Here is a 26,132-nt window from a genome sequence, read left to right as displayed (position 1 = left end):
ACACACACACACACACACACACACACACAAACACAGTGCAAACACACACTAAAGAATACATATCCAGACACTGTAGATATGCTGTCAATAAAAAATATAGAGCCACTGTTCCCCAAGGATATGAAGTATCACTTTCGCTAACACCTGCTGTCTGATGTTATTAGACATACACTATTCGGACAAAAGTATTGGGACACCTGCTCATTCATTGTTTCTTCTGAAATCAATGGTTTTCTTGGAGTGACTGTGTACTGTCCAGGGAAGGCTTACTCTACTAGGAGAATTGGATGAAGCACCATCATTCCAGAGAACACAGTTCCACTGCTCCACAACTCAATGCTTGGGGGGGCTTTATACCCCTCTAGCCCATGTCTGGCATTAGATATTGTGCCAATAGTTCATTTATATCCTCTATTGCCAGTACTTTTCTACAGAGAAGCTGTGTGTGTGAGCATGCGCATTTGCACATCTGTAACAGTAGTGGGTGCAACTTGATAGAGTGCCTCAATGGTAGATGGCATGCAAAGGTTTGGGCACCCCATGCTATTTCTTGTACTATGTATAGCTAAGTGTATAAAAATGATCTGATTTTAAAAAAAGGTATGAAGTTAAAGATGAAACATGTATTTAATATTTTAAAGTTTTCAGGAGGTTTGGGGACCGTGAGGGCCATAGCAAAATCTTTAGCTTTCACCTTTCGAGGTGTGTTTAGGTCTCTTGCTCCTCTTTATAGATCAGTTCATCTTCTACTCACTTAACTCACCATTTCCCAGAATTGTAGACCTGTTAACTAAGCAGATTTCTTATTTGTCAGCCAATTCAATTGGTGATTTTTTCAGGTAAATCTAGTCTTTTAGCTTCTGTGGCCATGTGTAAGACTCTATATATGCTCTGATAACTCTATTTAAAAGGTCTGATGAAATGTATTGTAGGTTAGGCTGCAACCTTTGTGGCTTAATTAAAACAGCACATATACTTAAAACTAAACAGACAACCAAACACCAATATAAAGAATGAACACTCAAGATGCAGATAAATGAATGCACGTCACAGGTTCCAGATAAATCAGTAGGGTCATTTTAAAAGTGTCCAGAATGATGAACAGTTGTGGATGACTTAAACACGACTGAAATATTAGAATCTCATGCTGATAAGAGCTAATCAAATTTCCAGGGTTGTATGACTCTTAAGCTGCACCAATTTGTACAAATGCACATACACAGCTTGTCTAGTCCCCATATGGAATACTGTTGATAGACTAGCACTCTCTGGAGCAGATAAACATGAGCCTACTGGCAGCATGCCTAATGCCAGGTGTGGGCTAGAGGGATGTAAAGCCCCCAGCATTGAGCTGTGAAGCAAATGATGGAATGGTGTCCCATTCAGTGCTTTTGGGAGGAGTTGGGAAGTTGGTGATGATGTGGGGTGGTGATCATCCAACATCTTGACCTCAGTAATGCTCTTGTCACTGAAAGCAATCAGTTCCCCACAGCAATTCTCCATAATCTTGTAGAAAGCCTTCCCCCTAGGACAGACTCCAACTAAAGCAGGATAAACTCTTTTTAATACCCCTGATTAAAAAAAAAATGTCCATTTTGTGCAAGTCTATTCAATTTTGTTAAATTTGTTCCTTGTTTTGTTGATTGTTTCATGCGAGCGGACAGTTCTCCAAGCATTTCACCACTAATTATGCCGTGCATGACTATGTATGTGACAAGCAATCTTTCAACTTGGTTCAAACTTTTATTAATATATAAATAATGAATAAAAGCGCTGTAATTCCAAATGTTTGAACAGTAGAGTACACAGATACAAACAGCCAAGTCAAAGACCTACTACAGACTATTCTATAAAACAATACAAATGTAAGTAATTAACAACATAGCGCTGATAAGCAGTCCATTATTTCACTGAAAGTCTATAAGACAAAAAGGTGTAGAGAAAGCACAAGGGAAAGAAAAAGTAATTACCTGCTCGTTGTTTTGCCTGGCAAAGAGTCTAAAACTAGGCATCCTGAAAAGGCCTCTCCTCTGGGACTGGACAGAACCGAGACATTGTGATTACCATCTCCATTAATTAACAAATTTATTCAGAATATTTAATTATTCTCCTGCCTTGCAAATTACAACCATTATCAGTCGGCGGTGAACAAGTCTGGGGAAATTTTAAATTAAGTTATCTGCACTTAATGGACAATTCCCTCTGTGCGTGCGTGCATGCGGAAGTGTGCGTGCGCCTTACCGCACCAACGTCGTCTTCATAACTGGTCACTTGTTTATAGTAGGGTGACCCGGATAACACCCTCCAAGCAGTGATGCCGCAGCGAGTGGCCCTGGAGGAGTTGCTGTCGCTTGATTCACAGCCGCCCACCAGCAGCAACCTAAGAGAGAGAACACAGACACATTTACCACCATTGCACAACTAATACGACCACAACTGAGCCTAAACTCCCCCCAAAAAATCCTGCAACTGCTTTGTTTAGAAAAGCAGCTCAAATCAAACTGCTCTGTATTTGAGAACTACAAATCATTTGTGTCTGGACCTGCCACCCTGTTCCATCAGTCAGATCAAATGTTGTTGTTTTTTTTGTTTGTTTTTTTGTTCTTGGTGAAACACAGCTCCGCAGTTGAGAAACCCAGCACTGCAGTTGCGAAACCCAGCTCCGCAGTGGTGAAACACAGCTCCGCAGTTGCGAAACCCAGCTCCGCAGTGGTGAAACACAGCTCCGCAGTTGCGAAACCCAGCACTGCAGTGGTGAAACCCAGCACTGCAGTTGGCGAAACATAGCTCCGCAGTTGCGAAACACAGCTCCGCAGTTGCGAAACACAGCACTGTAGTGGTGAAACACAGCTCCGCAGTTGCGAAACCCAGCACTGTAGTGGCGAAACCCAGCACTGCAGTTACGAAACCCAGCTCCGCAGTGGTGAAACACAGCTCCGCAGTTGCGAAACCCAGCACTGCAGTTGCGAAACCCAGCTCTGCAGTGGTGAAACCCAGCTCCGCAGTTGCGAAACCCAGCACTGCAGTTGCGAAACCCAGCTCCGCAGTGGTGAAACCCAGCTCCGCAGTTGCGAAACATAGCTCCGCAGTTGCGAAACACAGCTCCGCAGTTGCGAAACACAGCACTGTAGTGGTGAAACACAGCTCCGCAGTTGCGAAACACAACTCCGCAGGTGCGAAACACAGCACTGTAGTGGTGAAACACAGCTCCGCATTTGCGAAACACAGCACTGTAGTGGTGAAACACAACTCCGCAGGTGCGAAACACAGCACTGTAGTGGTGAAACACAGCTCCGCATTTGCGAAACACAGCACTGTAGTGGTGAAACACAGCTCCGCAGTTGCGAAACACAGCACTGTAGTGGTGAAACACAGCTCCGCAGTTGCGAAACACAACTCCGCAGGTGCGAAACACAACTCCGCAGGTGCGAAACACAACTCCGCAGGTGCGAAACACAGCACTGTAGTGGTGAAACACAGCTCCGCAGTTGCGAAACACAACTCCGCAGGTGCGAAACACAACTCCGCAGGTGCGAAACACAACTCCGCAGGTGCGAAACACAGCACTGTAGTGGTGAAACACAGCTCCGCAGTTGCGAAACACAACTCCGCAGGTGCGAAACACAACTCCGCAGGTGCGAAACACAACTCCGCAGGTGCGAAACACAGCACTGTAGTGGTGAAACACAGCTCCGCATTTGCGAAACACAGCACTGTAGTGGTGAAACACAGCTCCGCATTTGCGAAACACAGCACTGTAGTGGTGAAACACAGCTCCGCAGTTGCGAAACACAGCACTGTAGTTGCGAAACACAACTCCGCAGGTGCGAAACACAACTCCGCAGTTGCGAAACACAACTCCGCAGTTGCGAAACACAACTCCGCAGGTGCGAAACACAGCACTGTAGTGGCGAAACACAGCACTGTAGTGGTGAAACACAGCTCCGCATTTGCGAAACACAACTCCGCAGTTGCGAAACACAACTCCGCAGTTGCGAAACACAACTCCGCAGTTGCGAAACACAACTACGCAGTTGCGAAACACAACTACGCAGTTGCGAAACACAACTACGCAGTTGCGAAACACAACTCCGCAGGTGCGAAACACAGCACCGTAGTGGTGAAACACAGCTCCGCAGTTGCGAAACACAACTCCGCATTTGCGAAACACAGCTCCGCAGTTGCGAAACACAGCACTGTAGTGGTGAAACACAGCTCCGCATTTGCGAAACACAGCACTGTAGTGGTGAAACACAGCTCCGCATTTGCGAAACACAGCACTGTAGTGGTGAAACACAGCTCCGCATTTGCGAAACACAGCACTGTAGTGGTGAAACACAGCTCTGCAGTTGCGAAACACAACTCCGCAGGTGCGAAACACAGCACTGTAGGGGTGAAACACAGCTCCGCATTTGCGAAACACAGCACTGTAGTGGTGAAACACAGCTCCGCAGTTGCGAAACACAGCACTGTAGTGGCGAAACACAGCACTGTAGTGGTGAAACACAGCTCCGCAGTTGCGAAACACAGCACTGCAGTTGCGAAACACAGCTCCGCAGTTGCGAAACACAGCACTGTAGTGGCGAAACACTGCTCCGCAGTTGCAAAACACAGCACGGTAGTGGTGAAACACAGCTCCGCATTCGCGAAACACAGCACAGTAGTGGTGAAACACAGCTCCGCATTTGCGAAACAGCACTATAGTGGTGAAACACAGCTCCGCAGTTGCGAAACACAGCACTGTAGTGGTGAAACACAGCTCCGCAGTTGCGAAACACAGCTCCGCAGTTGCGAAACACAATTCCGCAGGTGCGAAACACAGCACTGTAGTGGTGAAACACAGCTCCGCAGTTGCGAAACACAGCTCCGCAGTTGCGAAACACAGCTCCGCATTTGCGAAACACAGCACTGTAGTGGTGAAACACAGCTCCGCAGTTGCGAAACACAGCACTGTAGTGGTGAAACACAGCTCCGCAGTTGCGAAACAGCGCTGTAGTGGTGAAACACAGCTCCACAGTTACGAAACACAGCACTGTAGTGGTGAAACACAGCTCCACAGTTACGAAACACAGCACTGTAGTGGTGAAACACAGCTCAGTTTACTGGTGTTTCCATAACATCAGACTTCATTACATGCTGAAAGACACTTCCCTTTATCATCATTATAGGACCCATCATTTAAACAGCACTATATAAGAGCCACTATATAAGTGTTTGTGGAACCGTTCTACCTATCTGTTATAAGCTCTGTCCTCGTTGTTGTTGTTGTTGTTCTGTAATTGTTTCTGCACCTCATGTTAAAAAGATCATCCCATGTGTTTATTTATTTGTTTGTTCTATGCTATGAATTTTTTGCAGATTATTCACCTGAATAATCAAATATCAAAATATTTGTTTTTTGCAGCTCTAGATAAAGGTGACAGTGATGTATAACAGGCTGGTATGGCCATACTGACTCAGCTATTAAGAGGAAAGAGGAAGGATAGAACATATGGGAGGGGGGCTTCACAAATTATCACATCAGACGTCCCGTCAGCGCAATCCCTGCACATTAAGCACATCAAGAAAAGATCTTCAATAATCACCACTGACCCCTCGCAACCAGCACACCTCATATTTCATCTCTTTCCTCTGACAGATAACAGAATCAAATCACCACAAAAAGCTGCTTCTACCCCTCAGCTTCAGAGAGAGAACTCTATAACCACTCTGACTTTAGTGAGTGATGCACATTATTGGTTCTTTTACTTTGCTCAGCTTTAGTGTTTGCACATACAGTACTGCATTTTATCATATCCACTAGGTCCAAACGCAGACATAGATATGAATGTTCCTGACTAAACTATAGAAATATTTTGAGTAGGAAACAAAATATAGCCTACTGTGATAACCTGCTAAGGCAAAGCTAATGGGCAAACATGGTGGCAACTATTTTTAATATAAACTTTTTACTTTTTAGACAGGCTAATAGGTTTAACTCAGATGGAGACAGTCTGTTTAAGCCTGAGTTAAATCTTTTAGCAAAAGTTAGCCTGTCTTATTCTGAGATAATGCTGTTGGTGTGTTTAAGCCTGAGTTTAATATTTTAGCCAGAGTTAGCCTGTCTTAGTCGAAGTTAAAACTTTTGGTTTGTTTAAGCCTGAGTTAAATATTTTAGCCAGAATTTGCCTGTCTTAGTCAGAGTTAAAACTGTTAGTCTGTTTAACTCAGAGTTAAATCTTTTAGCCTGTCTTAGTCTGAGATGTTGTCAAGAATTATTTCGTTTAAAAGTTAAACCTGCCAGCCAGAGTTAGCCTAACTCTTTTCAACTCAGACTAAGACAGGCTTACTCTGGCTAAAAGGTTTAATTTAGGTTCAAACAGACTAACAGCTTTAACCTCAGACTAAGACAGTCTATTTAAGTCTGAGTTAACCCTGATAACCAAAAAGTTACCTTGTCTCAGTCTGGGATGTTGGCGAGAATTGTTCTGTTTAAGCTGGAGTTAAACCTGCCAGCCTTATTCAGCTTTAACTCAGACTAAGACAGTGTCCGCACTTGTTTGTGTTGCACTTGTGTTCTGTGTGCACTGTGTCTATGTTGCACCATGGTCCTGGAGGAACGTTGTTTCGTTTCACTGTGTACTCTGTATGTAGTTGAAATGACAATAAAACCCACTTGACTTGACTTGACTTAACTCTGGCTAAAAGGTTTAATTTAGGTTCAAACAGACTAACAACTTTAACCTCAGACTAAGGCAGCCAAAGAGTTAGCCTGTCTTACGTCGGAGTTAAAACTGTTAGTCTGTTTAAAGTGAAGTTAAACCTGACAGCCAGAGTTAGCCTGTCTCAGTCTGTTTAAGCCAGAGTTAAACCAGCCAGACAGTCTAAGACAGGCTTTTAGGTTTAACAGCTGACAGGTTTAACATACACTAACTCTAGCGAACAATTATTTTCCTAAATTAACGTGATATCAAATAATATTAATATTCATTTCACCCAGATCTTACACCATGTTTTTCAGTTGCCCCCAAGCCAGGCACAGAATAACACTTCAGGCTTCAGGATATAAACTGGGACAAACAGCTGGGACAAACAGACAGAGCAGAGCTGTGCAGCACAGACAGGCCAGAGGGTCATGTCCTTTTCTAAATTTCAGAGACCATCACACAAACACACATACACACACCCACTGTGAGAACGGAAGGAGCGTTTGAAGGAGCGAGGAGCAGTGGAAGAGCGAGAGAAAGATGGAGCTGAGCTGGAGAGAGAAAAAAGGTCTGCAGTTTCGGGCAAATGAGAACGAGAAAGAGGGAGAAGAGGCCTGTGTCAAAGCCAGACCTTCTAGAAACTTCTCATCAGTTAAGCCAAAGACCAGTGTGAGGAGGCGATAAGACGAGAAAGCAGGCTGCCCCACAGCTAATCCAGTCACATCCACATACACACGTATACACACACTCACACTGGACTAAGACTGCCCCCTGGTGACAGGTTACACACTAGACTGGCCTGTTCCCCAGAAAAAAATCCCACTTTTTAAAGGCTTTTTTTTTTTTTAAACCCATCATGAGTTCTTGATTACACTTGTTGCAGTCTGGTAAATCATCAGACATGTCTTTAAAAACTTTGTAATGCACTATAGACTTAAAAAAACCTAACCAAGCCATGGCTGTGGAGAACTGCAGAACATAGAACATACATACATACATAATACAAGTCTTCAATTCATTATAGTTATAAGAGCGAGAGAGAGAGAGAGAGGCATCTGTCAAGGGGTGGATGTATTAGACAGTGGGTGAACAGTCCATACTTGAAAGTGGTGTGTCAAAAGCAGGAAAATGGGTAAACATATAGGATTTGAGGCACTCTGACAAGAGCCAAACTGTGATGTTCTGATAACTGGTCAGAGTATCTCCAAACCACTAAGCCACTAGGTCTTGTGGGGTGTTCCCAGTATGCAGTGGTCAGTACCTACCAAAACTGCTTCAAGAAAAATCAACCCATGAACCAGCGACAGGGTCATGGGCACCTAAGGCTCATTGATGCTATAGATTATTTGTTGTTAATGTCTTGGAGCCAGATACCCCAACACACAGGGAGTTCATACCTTAAAATATCAGATCTGTTGTAGTGGCACAAGGGGGATTTACTCGCTATTAGGTAAGTGGTGGTAACATTACGGGTGATCAGTGCATGTTATATTTGTGGAACCCTATTTCAGTTCTGTTGTGTTTATGAATTATGGGCAGATGAAGCATTTAGAGACATTTGAAACTTATGTTTATGCCTATGTTTGGAGATGAAAATTAAGCCTTATCCACCAGATTTTAGAATTAGTAAAATAATAGTGCTGTTACCCACACATGGATGTGTTTCTTTTCTTAAGGCATTTGGCTGACACTCCTATTCAGAGTGACTTATGTTTGAATGATGTTACACAGGTGGGATTTTTTGTGGTGTAAAGCGGTGGGCTTGTCTGCCCAGGAAATCGACCCTAGTCTGCCACAGGGAAGGCATACTGTGTATTTGACTCAAGTGGAATTCGATGACTCATGTTTCGATTGCTGGTGGTTAGGAATCGCTGCTTCAGGGGAGAAGTCCGCTAAACTGATTTATTAAGCTTGGCTGACATGACTGGGTTCTTTTCTTAAGTTCTTCATTAGCTTGTCCGTTATAAGCCAAGACTGATCGTTTCTGGGGTATTCACCCCTGTACGGTCAAGTGGAGACAGTTTGTAGCAGATTCTAAAACGTGAAGCTACTTTTCTGGGATTTCTGACTCGGCACTCACCTGTGGCCTGGATGGTAGATCGCCACCGTCACGCCATTACAATAATGGTTGGAAAAGCTGAAGGTGTGGCTCTCCTGAAAGCCCTGATTGGTTCCCATGCTGAAGGTCAAATACAAACGACAAAAAAAATAAATAAATCCTATTAGACAATGCAGTATTAGGAGTATTAGGATTCATACTTTAAAGGATCACTGAATGCGTTCTGTTCATCCTATATATAGCACATGGTTAAAAATCAGGTGAAAACCTGATCTGAGTGGACGGGACTAAACTGGTGTGGGCCAAAAAGTTGCACATATATTTTTTATTATTATTTATTTTATTTTTTTTAAGATGACAGCATAACAATAAATGCATAACAGGTTGTTTTTGTCTATGAACTGACAGTGTTAGTAAAAACAAACAAACAAAAAAAGGCAAGGAGATATGGTTTTCCATTATGAGGTTTCTGACACCGGATGACTTGCTGCCATCGTGTGTCGCAAAGCTAGAAACAGTAGCAGCAGCCACTTGCAAGCCCCGAATTGTGTCAAAGCCTCCGCTGCTTGACAGCTGCACTAACCATATAGCTTGAGTGGAAAACAACAAAAGAAAACCCAAGCATATTTATATTATATTATATTATATTATATTTTCAGTTGGGTTGGAACCTGCAAGTACGTGTATTCAAAAAAAATGTTTAAAAGGCCAAGGACAATGGTGGTTTATAAGGCTCTTGGGTGCTAAATTTTGGGTGGCTTGCATGTCTTAAATGTCTTGGGCAAACCATTCCAATATTCCACGAAAGGTTTACAAATGGCTTTAAAACCCCAAATCACAATGGTGTCCACAAACGACAGCAATGAGGGTTACTGAGGAAAAACAGCTTTCATCCAAGACTTCAAAGTGTCCCACTGAGGACACCCAGAACTAAGAGTTAATTTTTTTCTTTTTTTTAATTATTTATTTATTTATTAAATGCGCTCTCTTGAAACCAGTCATCTGAAATGAGACGAACTCCAAGACTTTGAAAAGTTGAAGATATGCAGCGCTGAGAGCACTTTACATGTTTTCCTCTAAAAACAAAGTCCGCCAAAGAAATCTATGGCCGGCCTTTTTCCGCATCAATTTTACGGAATTACATTTGACAGAACTGAAAAACTGGGATTTACTTTGGTGGGAATTGTTTTCAGTTGCTCCCAAGACTCTTACATCACAGCATGTTACAAGCACAGACCCACACTACATCCGAACACCTGCTCTTGTTGACGCAGAGATTTGGGGCAGCGTTGCAATCACTAACACTCTCCAAAGTTCGAGGTGTTAATTAACAACACACTTCTGGTTCCGTCACTTACGTTCTGTGTTAAAACCTGTTCAGGTGCAACTAGCAAACCTCAAACTGATAAGAAGGTGAATACATTTTTTCATAATTACTTCCTTTAAATTTGACATTTTGTTCAACTAAATTGTTCAGATTTTTGAAATGATTAAACCAGTTATTACTGTTTGTGGCATGCAACAGTTTGGGTACCCTTGGGCAGAATTCTGGGCATGTTTTATTTGGAGTGTTTCCGTTTTAGATTAAATAAGCACTCCTCAGACTCTCAGTAGCAGATCAACTACATCTCAGTGATGGAGCAGCATCTGGACCTTCAGTAGATCATGAAGAGACTTTTATTGGAGATGTCTACTGAATTCAGCTGTTCTTCACTTTATCTGGGGAGTCCAGGTTCAGATCTGTAGATGTTTACCTGAGAAATCGCTCATTATCTAATAGGTCTAATACAGACCACCTCAACATCCTCAACCAGCTGCTGCTGCTGACACCAGTCTGGAACTGGAAATTAACTGGATTAGACTGAGATTAAGAGGCCAGTGTGAGGGTTAGGATTAGGTTTTGGGTTGGGGTTAGGTTAAGGGCCAGGATGAGGGTTAGCATACGGGTTTGGGTTGGGATTAAGGTTAGGATTAGGGCTAGGATGAAGGTTAGGATTAGGTTTTGGGTTGGGGTTAAGGTTAGGATTAGGGACAGGATGATGGTTAGAACTAGGTTTTGGGTTAGGGTTATGGTAAGGATTAGAGTCAGGATAAAGGTTGGAACTAGGTTTTGGGTTGGGGTTAAGGTTAGGATTAGGGACAGGGTGATGGTTAGAACTAGGTTCTGGGTTAGGGTTATGGTAAGGATTAGTGTAAGAATAAAGGTTAGAACTAGGTTTTGGGTTGGGGTTAAGGTTAGAATTAGGGCCAGGATGATGGTTAGAACTGGGTTTTGGATTGAGGTAAGGGATAGGATGCTTTACTGCTGCTATTTCTGGATATGTTGTTGACATGTTACTGATACTCTGTTTTAAAAGTTTATTAATCATCTACAAAGGACCACTCCAAATATAGTGCTAATAAAATTGCTGGTACTGTGGATATTTACGTGAGTATAAGATGAGCTGATCTCCATAAGGCATTAAAGGCAAATCTGAAACATCCTTTTCAACATTTTAAGCAAGATTAGTGATATTGGTTTTTGTAATGTGCAATTTTACAATGAAAAAGTAAAAAACTTAGCAACACATAAAAGTTGCACAGCAAGAGATTTGAGCTCTCTGATAACTTTTTCCATGATCTCAGACCTTAATTTGCTTGTTAGGGCTATGGATTGCTCACAACCACTGCTAGAAAAGGCCAGGTAATGCAAATTTCAAAGCTTCCAAAAGCTTTCAAAGCTTTTAAAAAGGTTTTCTCAGTTTATAATGTAATTACAAAATTTTAGTTAAAGAGGACCAGTGGAGGTCAAGTCTGGAAAACTAATAAAACACGGCAAACTGCTTGCAGGATTGATACTGCTTTAGGCCTCAATAAGCATAATTCTATTCAATACCTGCGAATTCCCCAAACATGAACTGACAGACTCTTAGCAGGGTGCCCAAACATTTGCAACTTTAAAAGATGTAAAAATGAATCTTGCTTAAAGTATGAAAGAATCTCTTACTTTATGTCTTTTGAGGTATCAAGTCACTCGCTTAACTATGCATGATCACAGACATTTTGACCAGAGTGCCCAAACTTGTGCAGGTCACTGTAAATCCAAACATCTTTTCTGGTTGGGTCCCAGTACTCCTCATGTTCATGAGAATAACCCTTTAGGTATAGCTTGTCCTCATCATAATTAAATGCTTATCTGAGCCCCTGGTGTGTGTTTAGCAAGTTTACCTGACCAGGTAGCTCTTGAGCTGGCCCCCGTAGGTAATGACTAGCAGCTCCGCTGACCACTGAGCACTAGCAGTGTACTCCAGAAAGATCAATCCAGCGGCAGCGTAGCTGAAATCACCAGGAAAGCTCACCGCCTGATTGAAGAGAAAGAAAGAGGAGGGGAAGAAATGGAAGGATGGGGACAGAGAGGTAAAAACAGAATGTTCTAGCAAAAGTTACAGGCAATCAGGTTTTTAGGGGTGTAAAAGTTTGAAACTGAGAGAAAAAAAAAAGAGAGAGCTTCTTTGAAGACCATGCACTGATCGCCTCTGACAGAAGGACAGCCTGGTAGGGAGAAATGCCTAGGAGATGACAGTGATGTGAGTGCGCTGGTAAGAACAGGGGCGGTGAAAGACTGACTGGTACTTCGCTCTGACAGCGATCTAAAGAGTGACAGAGGGAAGACTGGGTGAAAGTGAAAGAAATGGAGCAGCAGGAAGCTCTCCTTCTTTCTGACTCCGCTCTCATTCCGATATTATGAGTTAGGTCCTCAGAGGAAGTCCGTCAGGGCTACATAGGGCTTCAGGCTGAAAGCAGGCAGAAAATGTGCGCCATGCTTGGGCAGCAGAGCAGGAACACACACACACACACACACACACACACACACACACACACACACACACACACACACACACACACACACACACACACACACCAAAAGTCTTCTCAAACTGGTTTCATGAGCATGAACAGTTCAGTTCAGTGACCTTCCAAGTCAATGGATCTGAACCCAACAGAACACTTTTGGAATGTGGTAAAAAAAGAGATCCAGGGCATGAAAATGCTTTAGAAAAATCTGCAGGAACTGTGTGATGCAATCATCCAACGTAGACCAGAATCTCAACGAAAAGCTTCCAACATCTTGAACAGAATCCCATGCCAGGAAGAATTGAGGCTGTTCTGAGGGCAAAAGGAGGCCTACCCTGCAGTAGCATAGTGCGGGTAATGAAGTGCTCAATGATGGTATAAAAACGCTTCTGTAGACTCTAGCATTCAGTGCACTGTGTTAGTTCAGCTCCAAGTGCTTGAGAAGATCCAGGATCTGCTAGGACTTTCACCTTGTTGTTCCAAAATCCCTGTGTAGAGAGCTATGCTTTTAAAATACATCAAGTACTGCGGATCAAAGTTCCATTAGCAATCCAAGCCATTAAACTGCCACGCAAATGGCAGTACATCTCAAAGCAAATCAGAAAACTACTGGGGCCTCAACAGAAATTATGAATGACATGGCGTCCCCTCATTGTCGGATACAGAGCAAAGGAGTGACTGGCAAGAGTGAGAGAGAGCGAGACTAATTATAAATTCAATTCCATTTTTTAATGCTCAGATCCACTCCAACTGCCTTGCCGGTTCACGGTCATGTCCGTAAGTTCTGTGCACGAGGCTCCAAATGATTTGAAAATGTTGCAGCTGATACTGTATCAACATCAGGGGGGGTGAAACATACAGATAAGCAATCTTTCTTCCTTGGCGGCGATATCGGCAGATATTATTTTATATTTCAACTTTAGATTTTAATTTTAGACTTCAACAGTTTTAAAAAGTCAGAGCTTTACTGACAGATACAATCAGTTCTCCATTTTTGAACTAATGGTAGCTGGTGTAGCGTAGTGGGTTAAGCGGGTAAAAATCGAGAGAGGGAAGTCGTACAAGGGTCTTACCGGAGGGATGATGAAAAGCTCACTGCCCATCAGGTCGAAGACTCGCACGGTGCCAGTACTGTCTGCGTAAGCCAGCAGGGTGCAGTCATGGCTCCAGGCCACTTTCCGCCACTGAGGGGACGGGTCTTTGGGCACTATGGGCCAAAAAAAAACACAAAACACAAAAGAGTCGCTCTCACTATGTGCATGTTTTAATTTACTGCATCAACAAGTCAAACCAGCAGTGAACAAGTGAGCATTCAAAAACCTATAAAGAATAATTTTACGTAGACACAATAAATCATCTCAGCCCAAAAATCAATATAACCCCCTACTACAAAAATAAAAGCATGTATTAATTAAATGCTTAAATGAAGTGAATAAATCAAATAATCAATAACGGGTTGGATATCATACACACATACACATACATTACACACTGTAGAAAAAGTACCTCAATAAATGTTAAGGTGACGTTTTAATGATTTGTTTTTACTCATTTTGACTAATTGCTGGACAAGCTGTCCGGCCAAAACTCGCCATTTGGTCTGCAATTTATGATATATATATAGATATTGCAGGCTGATCTCAAGTGAGGCCACAACCATCCATGGCCGGAAGTCCTAGAATGAGCGGTGTGGGTAGTTGTGATGCTAGGCAGCATGGATATCTGTTGGTTGACTGGACAGCATTAATATCTATCTAACTGGTTTTATGTGACTCGGAGGAAGCACATGCTAATCTTCATCCTCCCAGCACTAGTAGCATTTGGATTCTACACAGCTAGATAGAATGGCAATAACTAAAATGGGGAGAAATGTGGTGTAGAAAATGCCTTCTGTTGACATTAAATTAGATGCACATAAAATGATGACTCCAACACTGTTGTCATTTATATATAAAAAAAGCATATAGCATTAGAAGTGCTGATTCAACAGTCTAGCAGATCCATTTTTAAGATGTAATTTCAAGCTCTTATCTTAAGGCAATAAAAATTGATTTGAGATATAAAGCCATAAAAGAACAGCTGAGTTAGCCTGGGCCTGAGTTCCATGCTACATAGAATCCAAAGCCCCACAAAACAGCATCAAAAGCCACATAGAGCCGCCATCTGAGCTATCTGATGCACTAAAGCCCATCAGGAAGACTTTTTCAATTAGCGCTCAAAGGCTCAGCTCTACAATAATCAAAAGCTTACACGTCAGAAAACGGAGTCAACGACAAAACCATCGTCTTGCGGCCCTGATAGCTGCTTCATTAAAAACAATACGCCATCAGGACCAGAGCAGTGAACTCCCATAGCTTACTGCGGCCATTCATCTAATCACAGTGCTGATTACAGAATGCTTCACAGGACAGTATGGCTAAGGGATGGAAACTACAAGCTACAATGTAAATAGTGCTGATGGAGGACCCAGGCAGTCAAATGTTTCTTGCGTTAAAAGAGTTGTGTTTCCCACAGCATGGACTGTACTTATGAAACTGCTGTTAAAGATGAGATCTGGAACACCAAGAAAACTCTCTAAGAGAACTGCTCGTATGCTGGTAAGACAGGCAAATCAAAACCTCCAAATGACTGTCAGGAGCCTGCATGAAAGTATAGCTGGGTCAATAGGGTTAAGATAAGATAATACTTTATTAGTCCCACAGTGGGGAATGTTACAGTGTCACAGCAGCAGAGGGATAGCAAGACATTTAGATACGAAACGTAGATCATTTACCAATATATACACAATATAAATAGTAGAAGACAAAAACTCTGCCCAATATTATTTGCAGATTATTTACAGATAATTGACCCTTAATTGCACATGTTGGGCAGGGGGTTAAAATGAACTGCTTTTTATAAAAGAAGAACACTTACAAAGATCTATCATGTGGATCTATTATGTTTTGTATACAAACCCCAAATCATCTGTTGAAAGGGCGAAGCAGATAAGAGCAACGACTTCTACAGCAAGATAACGATCCAGGAACATACCTCAAAATCCACTGCCTGAAGAGAAACAAACTAAAGGTTTTGGATTTTTTTTTTTTAACTACAAGAACAAAAAGACCTTTGGCAGCTACAGAAAGCGTTTACGAGCTATGAGCCCCTCTTACCAAAGGGGATATTACCAAGGTCTGTTACCAAGTGTCCAAACTTTTGCACAAGCCGCTTTTTCTTTTTTTTTTTTTATGAAGCTCAGAGTAACTGTGCATTAGAATTTGCTGAAAATATTGTGTTTTAGAATTGATTACCCACCGAGGCTGTTTTTAAAGCAACAATATGGAGAACTGGCATTTCTTGCTCCTGATCTCCCTCTACAGGCATGACGTGTAATTTGCACGTTTTATAGGTCAATGGAGCATCAACATTATTTGAAGCTAGTATTTGAACTGTTACCCAATTTGAACGCCCTCCAATTTAGTTGAGCCAATTAACCACACACTCACTAGGAGGGTGAGGACAAGCACACAGCTCCTATGACACATGTAAAGTCAACCACCGTCTCTTTTCACTTTTTTCACTGCCGCCGATGCAGCCAACGTGCTCAGGGGAAACCGGCGGATCCCACGGACACATCAACAACAGACGCCTGGGCTGGCCAGTATGACATTTGTGTTCTTTTGGGCAGCGAAGCAGCTTGACGCGGGATTAGACCGCTGGCCCACCAGGAGATGAAGCTTTTTTTTTTTTAAGGTAAAAATGCTACATAATGTTGCTTTAATACCTAATCAATTAACTACAGCATATGTTACAGCATATGCCGTTTAGCCAAGGATGCCCTTGTGTTTGCTTAAGACTTTCAAAAGACATTACAAAATATGATCAATTGAAATATGCAATCAAGAACCAAGTGTAACATTAAGAAGCTTCTTCAAAATGTTATTTGAACAAAACGTGTAGCCTGGCAATGTGCTCAGAAAAGCTTACAGTGGCATAAATTCACTGTCATAACGACATATTGCCTGCCCCTATTGATAAGATAATGGTGCAATGAATTACTAATGGGAATAAATGACACTATTAAAGCGCTTCGCTCTCAGTGGCAGCTTTCTCTGTGGTTTCTGAGATCCAGAAAGTCTCTGAGAAAAGTGAGATCCAGAAGCAATGAATAATTGCTTCAGCTTATAAATATTTGAAGTCGTTTTACAGAAACGTTTTACAGAAGATTTTTAAGACTTTAGCGACAAAATATGTTATGTTGTGTTCTTGTTATGTGTACTTCTTGCCAGATGAACTAAAAGAGAAGCCAAAATATCTTATTCATTATCTTTATTTATTATCAGCTTCTCCTCCTGCTTGTGACCCCTTCGCCACCCTCCGCAAACACTAGCAAACACACCTAAGAGCCTGCCGCAGAGCGCCACGCGCTTCACACAGGTACGTCGTGGGTCTGCTTTTTTTTAACTTGATCAGATTTGTGCTTTCAGTCAAGCCTGCAGATGCTGCTGAAGCGCACGCAAATGAGGTTCGGAATTGGAATGCCGTGTGCGCGGGCACTACGCTAGATCATTTAGGGATCCAATATAGAGAACGAAAAGCAGATTGGATTGCCAGTCTAAAAATAAGCTTTGCGAGCGGATAGGGTAATGCAATTTCTGCCACACGGAGTTGAAAATGATTCTGTGCAATTCACTTCAGCTGATTTTTTCATTGACTTTGCAGTCAGGTAGCCCAGGACAATGACGGTTAAACTGTGTTATTACACGCAGGCTCACTTCTTTCAGCATCGGGAGGGAAAGGGGGGAAAAAAAAAGAAAAAGAAAAGAAAACTGTAATCCAAAGCAATTATTCAAAGTGTGAATGCGCACTGGCTTCTATTAGGTAAATCCATGAAGCATTGTTCAGCCCAGAAACGTCAATCAAAACGACTAGATGATCTAGAACAACGGTCTTATCACCAGTGCAGCACAGAGATTAGAGAAAAGAAAGAAAAGAAAAAAAAAAAGGAAAACTGGCGATTTCTATTCAGGATGAAACCTGGTGGAGAATGCCAGAAAGAGCGTCCGATAACTCAGGATGAACGATGACGCTCTGGCGAGATAAATACCTGTAAGAGGAAGGGCTCAGCAGAGACCATAAATCAAAGCTCGTCCGCTAAAAGCTAATTAATCTGAGCGCAGCACTGGAACTAATACGCTCGAGTATGCGTGATGAGAGCGCCGCGTCGTATCCGGGCAGGTTTGCTCGTCATAAATCTCGGTTTAAAAGGGATTGGGGTGGAGAAAAAAAATAAGAGAGAGCTCTTTTACAGTGGGAGATGTGCTAAGTCAGCAAAAGCCAGCTCGCCTACCGTGGACCCGCAATAAAACCGTCTTGGCGAGTTTAAGGGTACAGCCTACAATGAAAGCACGACACACTCAATCATACTAGAGTCCTATGACAATATGGGGCCGGGATACAGTGCAGCCTCCACACTGCTGATGAAACTCTAACTCTTCACTGTAACGGACTCTATATTCTCAGTCATTTAATACAGAAGCCTCCAACTCATGTAGCAAACATGAATTTCAAAAATATGAGTGTACCTTTTCAGAAAGTTTGTTCCCTAGTACATATATGTGGAACGAAAACAGCCAGTTTTAGCTCCTTGGATGAATAAAACTGTCAAACATGGTGGAGGTACTGTTATGCCATGGGCATGTAGGGCTGAGTCACTTCTGTTTATGAGATGATCTGATGGAGTTAGCAGAGTTCATTCTGAAGTATGTACAGCTCTACTTTCTGCTCAGATTCAGTCAAAATTGTTAGGGCGGTTAGGGTGGAACTTCACAGTACAGATGGTTAATGGCCCGAAAAATCCTGCAAAGAAGCATGCACAAAACTGAAAGCATGTGTACTGCTGCCTGCAATAAAGGCCCGGTGAAGCATCTCACGAGAAGAAAATCATTTGGTGATTACCATGGATTAGAGCTGAGCAATATGACAATATTTTGTCGTACCGTGATAAATTTTGTTAATTTTGTTTTGTGTTACACAATACGTTTTGTGGATATCGTCACTGCACTGCTAAACTGCATGTTTCATTACAAAGAGTCTAATCAGTCTTATGTGACTGAATGGAGTGCAGCATATTTTGAGTAAAAAGCATGGTACTCAGTATGGGAGAGTATTTGAATAGAAAATGCCATTGTCTTGCTCAAGAGCACTTTATTTTGCCATGAATGTAGAGGGACCCCAAAAAAGTAGTACAGTACAGTACAGTACTAGTACAGTACATTCACTATGAGTATATTGTTACAGCCCTGACTGACAGTCTGTCGACAGTCTGTTGACGCAAAGCTAGTTTAACAGCCGAAAAACTCAAGAGCCCTTGACCTCACAACAAGGAGTTAAAAAGGTATGGCATCCATATTAGTGACAGGCATTTCAGCCAAGGAGACTCATTGTGCAGGGGGCAGGAGAAAGTGATGTGACATAAGCAGAACATTAAAGGCGCATTCATGCTAGACTCAGCTTCCTACTCCAACATTGCAGCCCTGAGCAAAGCTTTGCCTTTACTGCTGCCTCCCTTTACCAGAGCTATCCATCAGCAGACCCTGGAAAAAAAAATCAGCAGGAAGATGCTGGAGAGGCTGACACTACCTCGGAGGCCAGGAAAGCCAATCAATACGGGACCACAAAAAACAAGCCTCTTTTCTACCTCTTCAGCCACTTTTCTACTTTTTCACTTCCGTTTTATTTGCAGGCAGAAATTTACACGCAGGTTACCTCTCTTCCTGCGGGCCGGCCTGAAATTGGATGTTAAATTTCCTGCCTCTGGCAAAAAGAGGAACAACTGAAAAGGACAAATCTATCAGGCCTAGAGCAAGGAGCCAAACACCACACCTCTATCCCATCTTCAACATTGTAAATTACAGAGGGGGTGAGGGGGAGAGGGAGAGTGAAAGGAGAGAGACGGAGAGAGAGACTGTGAGGTGAGATCAGTGAGTAAGTGAGTGGAAGAAGAGAAAGAGAGAGAGTGTGAGAGACGAGAGTGTGTGAGTGAGTGGGTCAGTGAGTGAGAGACAGGGAGATGTGAGTGAGTGGGTCAGTAAGGGGGAAAGAAAGAAAGAGAGCAGGAGAGAAAGACAAATAAGTGTTAGAGAGACATAAAAAAGGAGACAGAGAGAGAGACAGAGAGAGAGAGAGAGGGGCGTACTGCTTTAAAAGCACAGTTTCAAACAGAACTAAACTGAGTCTTTATGAAGCAAACGAACTCTATCATCTTCACCAAATGAGAAAGAAAGTCAATGAGAACAAAAGCTGGACAGAAGCTTGCTTACAGTCGGCCGCTAAAGGCCTGGCTTCTAAGTGATACGCTTCGCAAATTAACGCCAACTAAAAAAAAAAAGTTTTAACCACATTAGAAATTGCTTAGCAGAAGACAGAGAGGATTGGGGGGGGGGATATATTTTAAATAAATAAATAAATAAATAAATAAATAAATAAAAATAGATAAGAAATCCTGCCTAATATGAAAAAAACACAAGGACAGAAGGACATGTGATCCTCAACAGCAGTAAAGACATTTGAAATCAATCGACCAGCTGCATCAGTGCGCCACATCAGATGGCAGATTAGTTTTGTTTAGACAACTCTTCTGTTAATTACGCAGTGCCGCACCCACACATGATTTAAGCACATTAAAGAGTTCATTTAACTCTGGGCTCCACTGCTGCAGCTGTTAATTACTGGAAGTGCAAAGAAGAGCAAACTGACAATTCTCCCAACTTTCTCTCACTCAATTTTAGTTCAAGTGTAGAGGCATGTTCACACCTCAAACTCTGAACAGCATTTCCTGCAATAGGATTTAGGATAATAGTACATGCTGAAAATGAAGAAAATGGGGAAAAATAGGATAAAATGAAACTTTAAAAGGGGGGGGCGCTTCAAAGAGTCACACTGTGCAAAGAAGCCAAACCTGGGGGAAAAAATGCAGGTGCTAGGTAAGTGCTGACTGGCACTTGAGTTAGCTAACCACACACGTACTGAGATGACCCTGAGAGGACAGCAGCACAATCTGGTAAGACTGGAAAAATAAAATAAATAAATCATCAGATTCGTGTAACAGTGCAAAGAAACAAAGCTATGCTAGGTCCTGCGAAGGTTATGTAAGCTGTTGCAGGGATGTAAACCAGCCATTCAGAGCAGAGCTTATTGTTCACTATAAAAGGAAAATCAGCATTTTTTCATTCTGAGGACGTATAACAGGGTTGTAAATAGGCTTGTACAACCACATCTAGCCAGCCGTTTTGTTTTTAGCCCATTCTTACTTTTTATAAGTAAAAAAAATATGTAAAATACAGTCTATTACTGCAAACTAATGCCAGGTTCACAACAAATGATTCGAGCCCTGATTTTCGAGTCACCAACTGTTTTCAGAGAGCACGTCAGGTGCCTCAGGTCAAAAGGTAAATCAGCATTTGCTCGGTGGTGACGCATCACTATGTATGAACTGCTAAAGTTATCGCTGATGCCTGGAAAGCCCCGAACACATCTCTAGCAGGTTTAATATCTGGACCGGTCTGCGACACTAAATCCGGCAGTGTGAAAAGTGTTGTGACCGCTGGTTGGTGCAGTGACTAGATACAGTCAATGAGAGCACAAGGCACAAGGTGAGGAGAAAGCAGAGGTTGGAGTTTATCTATTTTCTCATTCATTTCTTTTTCTACTGTGCTGTTTCCCCTGTAAATCAGCACAAAGACAACTTGTATTGCTCGTCTCTTACAGAAAAAACTCATGCATGTCTCTTTGCACTAGTCATTGTGTGTTTTTTCATGCCAAAGCGTGTTTCTGAAGAGCAGACAGCCGAATCGTCACATCATCTGGTGAAAGATCTTGTAGTTTCACTGATCGACTATGTGAAAACTGCAATTACACTGCAAAAAGAGCCTTGAGGAACTCTTCAAGGTCATGCAAGAATGAATTTTCACTGTTTTGACTGCTTTTTACTGCATAACACACACAGACCTTATAAACAGAGCTTATTTAACACATGTGAAACCAGCAACTGTCTAAAACTGGCTTATTTTCTTACAAACAACTAAAGAAGAAAAATTTAATTAAGTAAATAGCAAAGGACGACAGGACACTCTACCTTGGCATTTCCCAATGACGGATCCAAAGTCATCTCTGGCTGACCTTAAGAGAATAAAGGAGAGAGTCGAGTATTACGGTACTGCATGCTAAAATGAACTTAAATTCAATAATTCCCTACTCACTGACTTTGAGGCTGACTTTGAGTAAGACCTTGCATTCATTTAGGTCTTGCCAGTTTATAATAGGGGTGTTAATACAGCATCGTCTGCTTTTTGAGAGGCTTTCAAGTCATTTGAATCTGTTCACCGAACAGACTGTGTGCAGGCACTTCTTTCAGCCATTAACAATCAGCAGTAGAGATAAGCTTCCAATGCCCTCAGTGCTCTAGAACCATAAATCAAATTCACTCAACCTGCAGCAATGCACTAAACAAAGAAGCTCACTAATAGATTTGCCTTTCTGGTGACAATTACTGGGGATTGGGGTTTGGATGGAAGCGAGGTTGGCCAAAATACCCCCAAGTTGACGGTCGACTGCCTCATTTTTGGGATCCCTGTGCCAAAATATCAATCTGGCCTGCAGATTTGCTGAGTCCTACATGTACAGTGACAAGAAGGTGAAAAATGAAGCAATTACGGTAACAGGGCAAATGTTCCCGATCGATGGGCGGAATTACCTAATTTCCACACACTGATCCTGAACCACGGCCAGGAGCTTCCCATTACTGCAAACACACATACACAGAGAGAGAGAGAGAGAGAGAGAGAGAGAGAGAGAGAGAGAGATAGAGAGGGGGGGGGGGAGAAGAGGGGGAGACCAAGAAAGAAAACACATCAGAAGCATTAGATGATGTCCACAAGCAAACTTTTCGACATGTATAACCCGTGCCTCCCCTCGGCGAATCAATAGCTAATTAAAGCCTGCCGTCTCTGGCTTCCCGCTATCTGCATACAGTGAGAGAAAACCCACAGCTTCCGGCTGTTCACGGCACAAATAGAACGTTTAGCTGAGTTTGGGGAGCATTTCGTTGTGGCTGTTGGTGTATAACACCACTGTCTGCCAGTGCACGTGGGAGACTGGGGTTCGATTCCCGGTCTGGGTGACTATGCTGCGCTACACTAATAAGAGTCCTTGAGCAAGACTCCTAGCACTACATTGGCCCACCTCTGTAATACGAGTCACCTTGTAAGTCGCTCTGGATAAGAGCGTCAGCTAAATGCCATAAATGTAAATGTAAATTTCGTTACATGGCATTTCTCAAATGGCCTAAACTGAAACTGTGGTCGGGCTGAACTCTTAAATGGATGTGTCTGGGGGAAAGAGCTCCACCTGCATTAGGCAGCGACCTGTAAGGCAGGTAATGCATCTTTTTATAGAATTATTATATTACACTGTACATTACATTGTAAATACTTTTACAATTTTCCTCCAACCCCAACCACTTGGAGCCACACATTACATTGGCTGTGTCCCAATTGTGATCACTGTAAATTCTCCTACCGTCACTACTGAACTTGCATTGTCATGTATTTGACATTTTTTCCCCACCCATATGTGAGTAGCTCCTCCTTTTCACATGGCACTGTGTCATGATAGTGTCCATCAAAACCACACTTTAAAAACCCACTAGTTTGCATTGTGAATATTTGGACACACCCAATGATTTCACCACAGGGCAAAGGTTTACCCTGCTTTGTCCTTCCTAAAATCTCCCTGAAACCATCACATGGTCTCTAGTACTGTAAAATGTCAGCGCAACTGTCTTTTTGCAAGATCATATAAACTCATGGGCAGGCGTTTGGCTTTGTTTTCAGAATGCATAAAATCAGAACACAACAAACAAACTCGGGGGGGGGGGGACCATGACCCGGGCTAAGACCACCTGAAATGCAGTGCCGGTCTATATAACTATAGTTTATATAGGTGTGCAATTACAAATTGTAGCCTGTGTGTGGTCAGGCACAGTGTGTCAGCCCAGTCAAGCCCTCAACCCAGTACTTTTAGGTTTGTTCATAAGGGGCAAACATCTGAGGCCCATTAGGGAGTTACCCTAACCCCAGCTCCTGAGAGCAGTCCACCAGTCAAACATATGCAGCCAAGAGCAGCTCAGTGCAGAGAAACAAACCACAGATCTGTAGAAGATCTAGAGGATGCCTGAGCAAACAAAGCTGAGCATCATCAGCTAGGCTACAGTCTCTTACTGTACACCAGCAAGATAGAGCTGCACAGCAGGTGTTTCCAAGTGGCCAGTGAGTGAAAAACTTAACTAAGGCAAGTTGTGTAAGACACAGTAAAATCTGTTAAAAAAAAAACTGCAAACACAAGACAACAAAGTGCAAAGTGAGACATCAGCAGTAGCAGCAGACACTTTGTTTCTTAAGCCCTCCAGCAGTGTCAAGCTAATGATCCTTTGAGGTACTACTTAATGCATCAGCAGAGCACCTGCCGGAGCACAGGCCTTATCGAGCAAGCTTCCACCCTCATACTCCATCAATTTCTGCCGCGTGGTTCGTATAATGAGTGCTGCCACGTGGGGCCTGCAGCCCACTATCACACAGTGCCGCACATTCTCCCTGCCTGCCCTGAAAAAACAGATGGAAGTCAAAAGCTATTAGCATCACCTTGCTAGCACCAGTTGCCAGTTGATTTGCTTTGCTGCTAGGCGCACCAATCCGGGGGGCAGGGACGAACTGGAGGGGCTGAAATGCAAACAAGTTTTTTTGTTTTTTTTTACTGGGCAAACAAGATCAGCACAAATAACATTGACGTTTTGGCTAAAGCTGTGGGTTGTTTTTCTGTAACCTTAATTTGGTTGTCTTTTCAGATTCCATTCTGACGAAACGGGCAGAAATTAACATGCTATTCAACTTTCCAGAATATGAGCTAGAAAATGCAACCAGCTGTTTTCCACAACATGTTAGGCCTACTGTGTTTAAACTGTATGGAAGGAAGGGTGGACAATAACTTACCTGTACCAAAGGTAGTGCAGAATGAAGCGAAACGGTCCTGGAAAGTTGAATATTAGAAGCGCATATAGTGTATTACTGGCATGCTCAAGTTTGAGGTATTTGTCCAAAATGCAAAATGCATTTGGTGTTACACATAAATGATGATAAAAAAAAAAATACCCTTTACAATATACTCCAACTCTCTAATCTAAAGCTAACTTTTGGCCCTTTTAGCTTTACCATCGCTTCTCACCATTGTATGGTCTCTCAAAAACAATCTGGATTGACTTTAGAACAAATCAGACAAGAAAAAACAGCTTATTTTTTCTGATAAGTTCTAGGCTTAATTTAAAATTAAATAAATAAATTAAAGTAAGAAGAATAATAAATCCAATTTAATACAATACCAACACCAACAATCCAAATAATGGTGTAATAACAGTAGTAGTACTAGCAGTAACAGCAGTGAGTAAACAACAAGAACCAATTACTTCACAACCAAATCCTTTACAGAACCCTTTTATAAGGATCTACAAGGAACCACCTTAGGAAACCCCTCATTCTACCAGACAGCAACTCTGGCCTTCACTAAGCTCATGTGACAAGGGCTCAAAAGCTAGCTTTCTGATGCAATGACCGCAGCTGGCATTCAATTAAAGATCTGGGTACTTGGTATTGCTGATGGTACACAATGCACCCTACATTATCCATCAATACAGGAGCAATTAGTTTGGCATAGGAGGGATCACACCCTCTCAAGGCCACTCAGAGTACATGCTTATGTAGTTAGCAAAGGCAAAGGCTGCACAGACACATGTGCCACCTGTAATTATGGGAGCACTATATATATATATATATATATATATATATATATATATATATATATATATATATATAAATATAAACAAATACAGAGGGGTAGACAGTTGATACCTGTCACAGCTTTGGCGATGACAGACGAACTGTATTCCTTGAATCCACGCAACTGCAAAATAAACAAAACACTGATGAGACCGAGTAACATTACATAGTAATATAGCAGAATTAGGTGTTACAGGTGTCTCCTGCTACTATCTTAGGGCCATTGTATCTAAACCACACTGAGAGAAAGTGGTGCTGACGCTAATGCTGCCATTGACGGCGTACAGACTTCAGCTTGGGCTACGTGGCTTTGGCCACTTTGAACTGCACTAAACGCACGAGAGCAGCGCCTCGACACGCAGTCCGTGCACTTCTAAAACCAACAGCCCCAAACCATACAAACCTGCGTGTCCGTTTCCGCCGGCCACTCGGTATTAATAAGCAAATCGTACAAAATATTCTCCTCCTCATCTTCAGAAATAAAATCTGCAGCCATGTTTTCAATGGGCGCCTACGTCACTCTACAGTGCCCTCAGAGGCTCAACTTCAAGCGATGCCCCGCTCGCCAACGAATCTTTCGTTTGAACTGGTCGAACCGATTCGCAGCTCCAACTGAATCTAACCTTTCAGCATCTGGCGATAATCTATACAATCGCGGTTTGTTCACGAATTAAAAATGCTGGC

The 26,132-nt window shown here is 42.4% G+C and overlaps 1 protein-coding gene across 2 annotated transcripts in view; it reads right to left on the bottom strand.

Moving 5' to 3' along the window:
• nbas (NBAS subunit of NRZ tethering complex) overlaps nt 1–25,952 on the bottom strand; it is a 239,159-nt gene extending 213,207 nt beyond the window's left edge. For both annotated transcript variants that reach the window (XM_072678887.1, XM_072678895.1), the window contains exons 1-11: nt 25,852–25,952; nt 25,521–25,572; nt 24,609–24,645; nt 24,261–24,338; nt 22,316–22,363; nt 21,698–21,741; nt 13,653–13,786; nt 11,953–12,086; nt 8,767–8,865; nt 2,242–2,380; nt 1,971–2,036 (exon numbers count right to left, since the gene is read on the bottom strand). In XM_072678887.1, coding sequence (XP_072534988.1) covers nt 1,971–2,036; nt 2,242–2,380; nt 8,767–8,865; nt 11,953–12,086; nt 13,653–13,786; nt 21,698–21,741; nt 22,316–22,363; nt 24,261–24,338; nt 24,609–24,645; nt 25,521–25,572; nt 25,852–25,944 — 924 coding nt within the window. In that variant the 5' untranslated portion in view covers nt 25,945–25,952. The remainder of the gene's footprint in view (nt 1–1,970; nt 2,037–2,241; nt 2,381–8,766; nt 8,866–11,952; nt 12,087–13,652; nt 13,787–21,697; nt 21,742–22,315; nt 22,364–24,260; nt 24,339–24,608; nt 24,646–25,520; nt 25,573–25,851) is intronic.
• Nucleotides 25,953–26,132: the final 180 nt, after the last annotated feature.

Source organism: Salminus brasiliensis, chromosome 1, assembly GCF_030463535.1.
Source record: "Salminus brasiliensis chromosome 1, fSalBra1.hap2, whole genome shotgun sequence".
Classification (NCBI taxonomy): Eukaryota; Metazoa; Chordata; class Actinopteri; order Characiformes; family Bryconidae; genus Salminus; species Salminus brasiliensis.
This window is presented reverse-complemented; position numbering and strand designations above follow the sequence as displayed.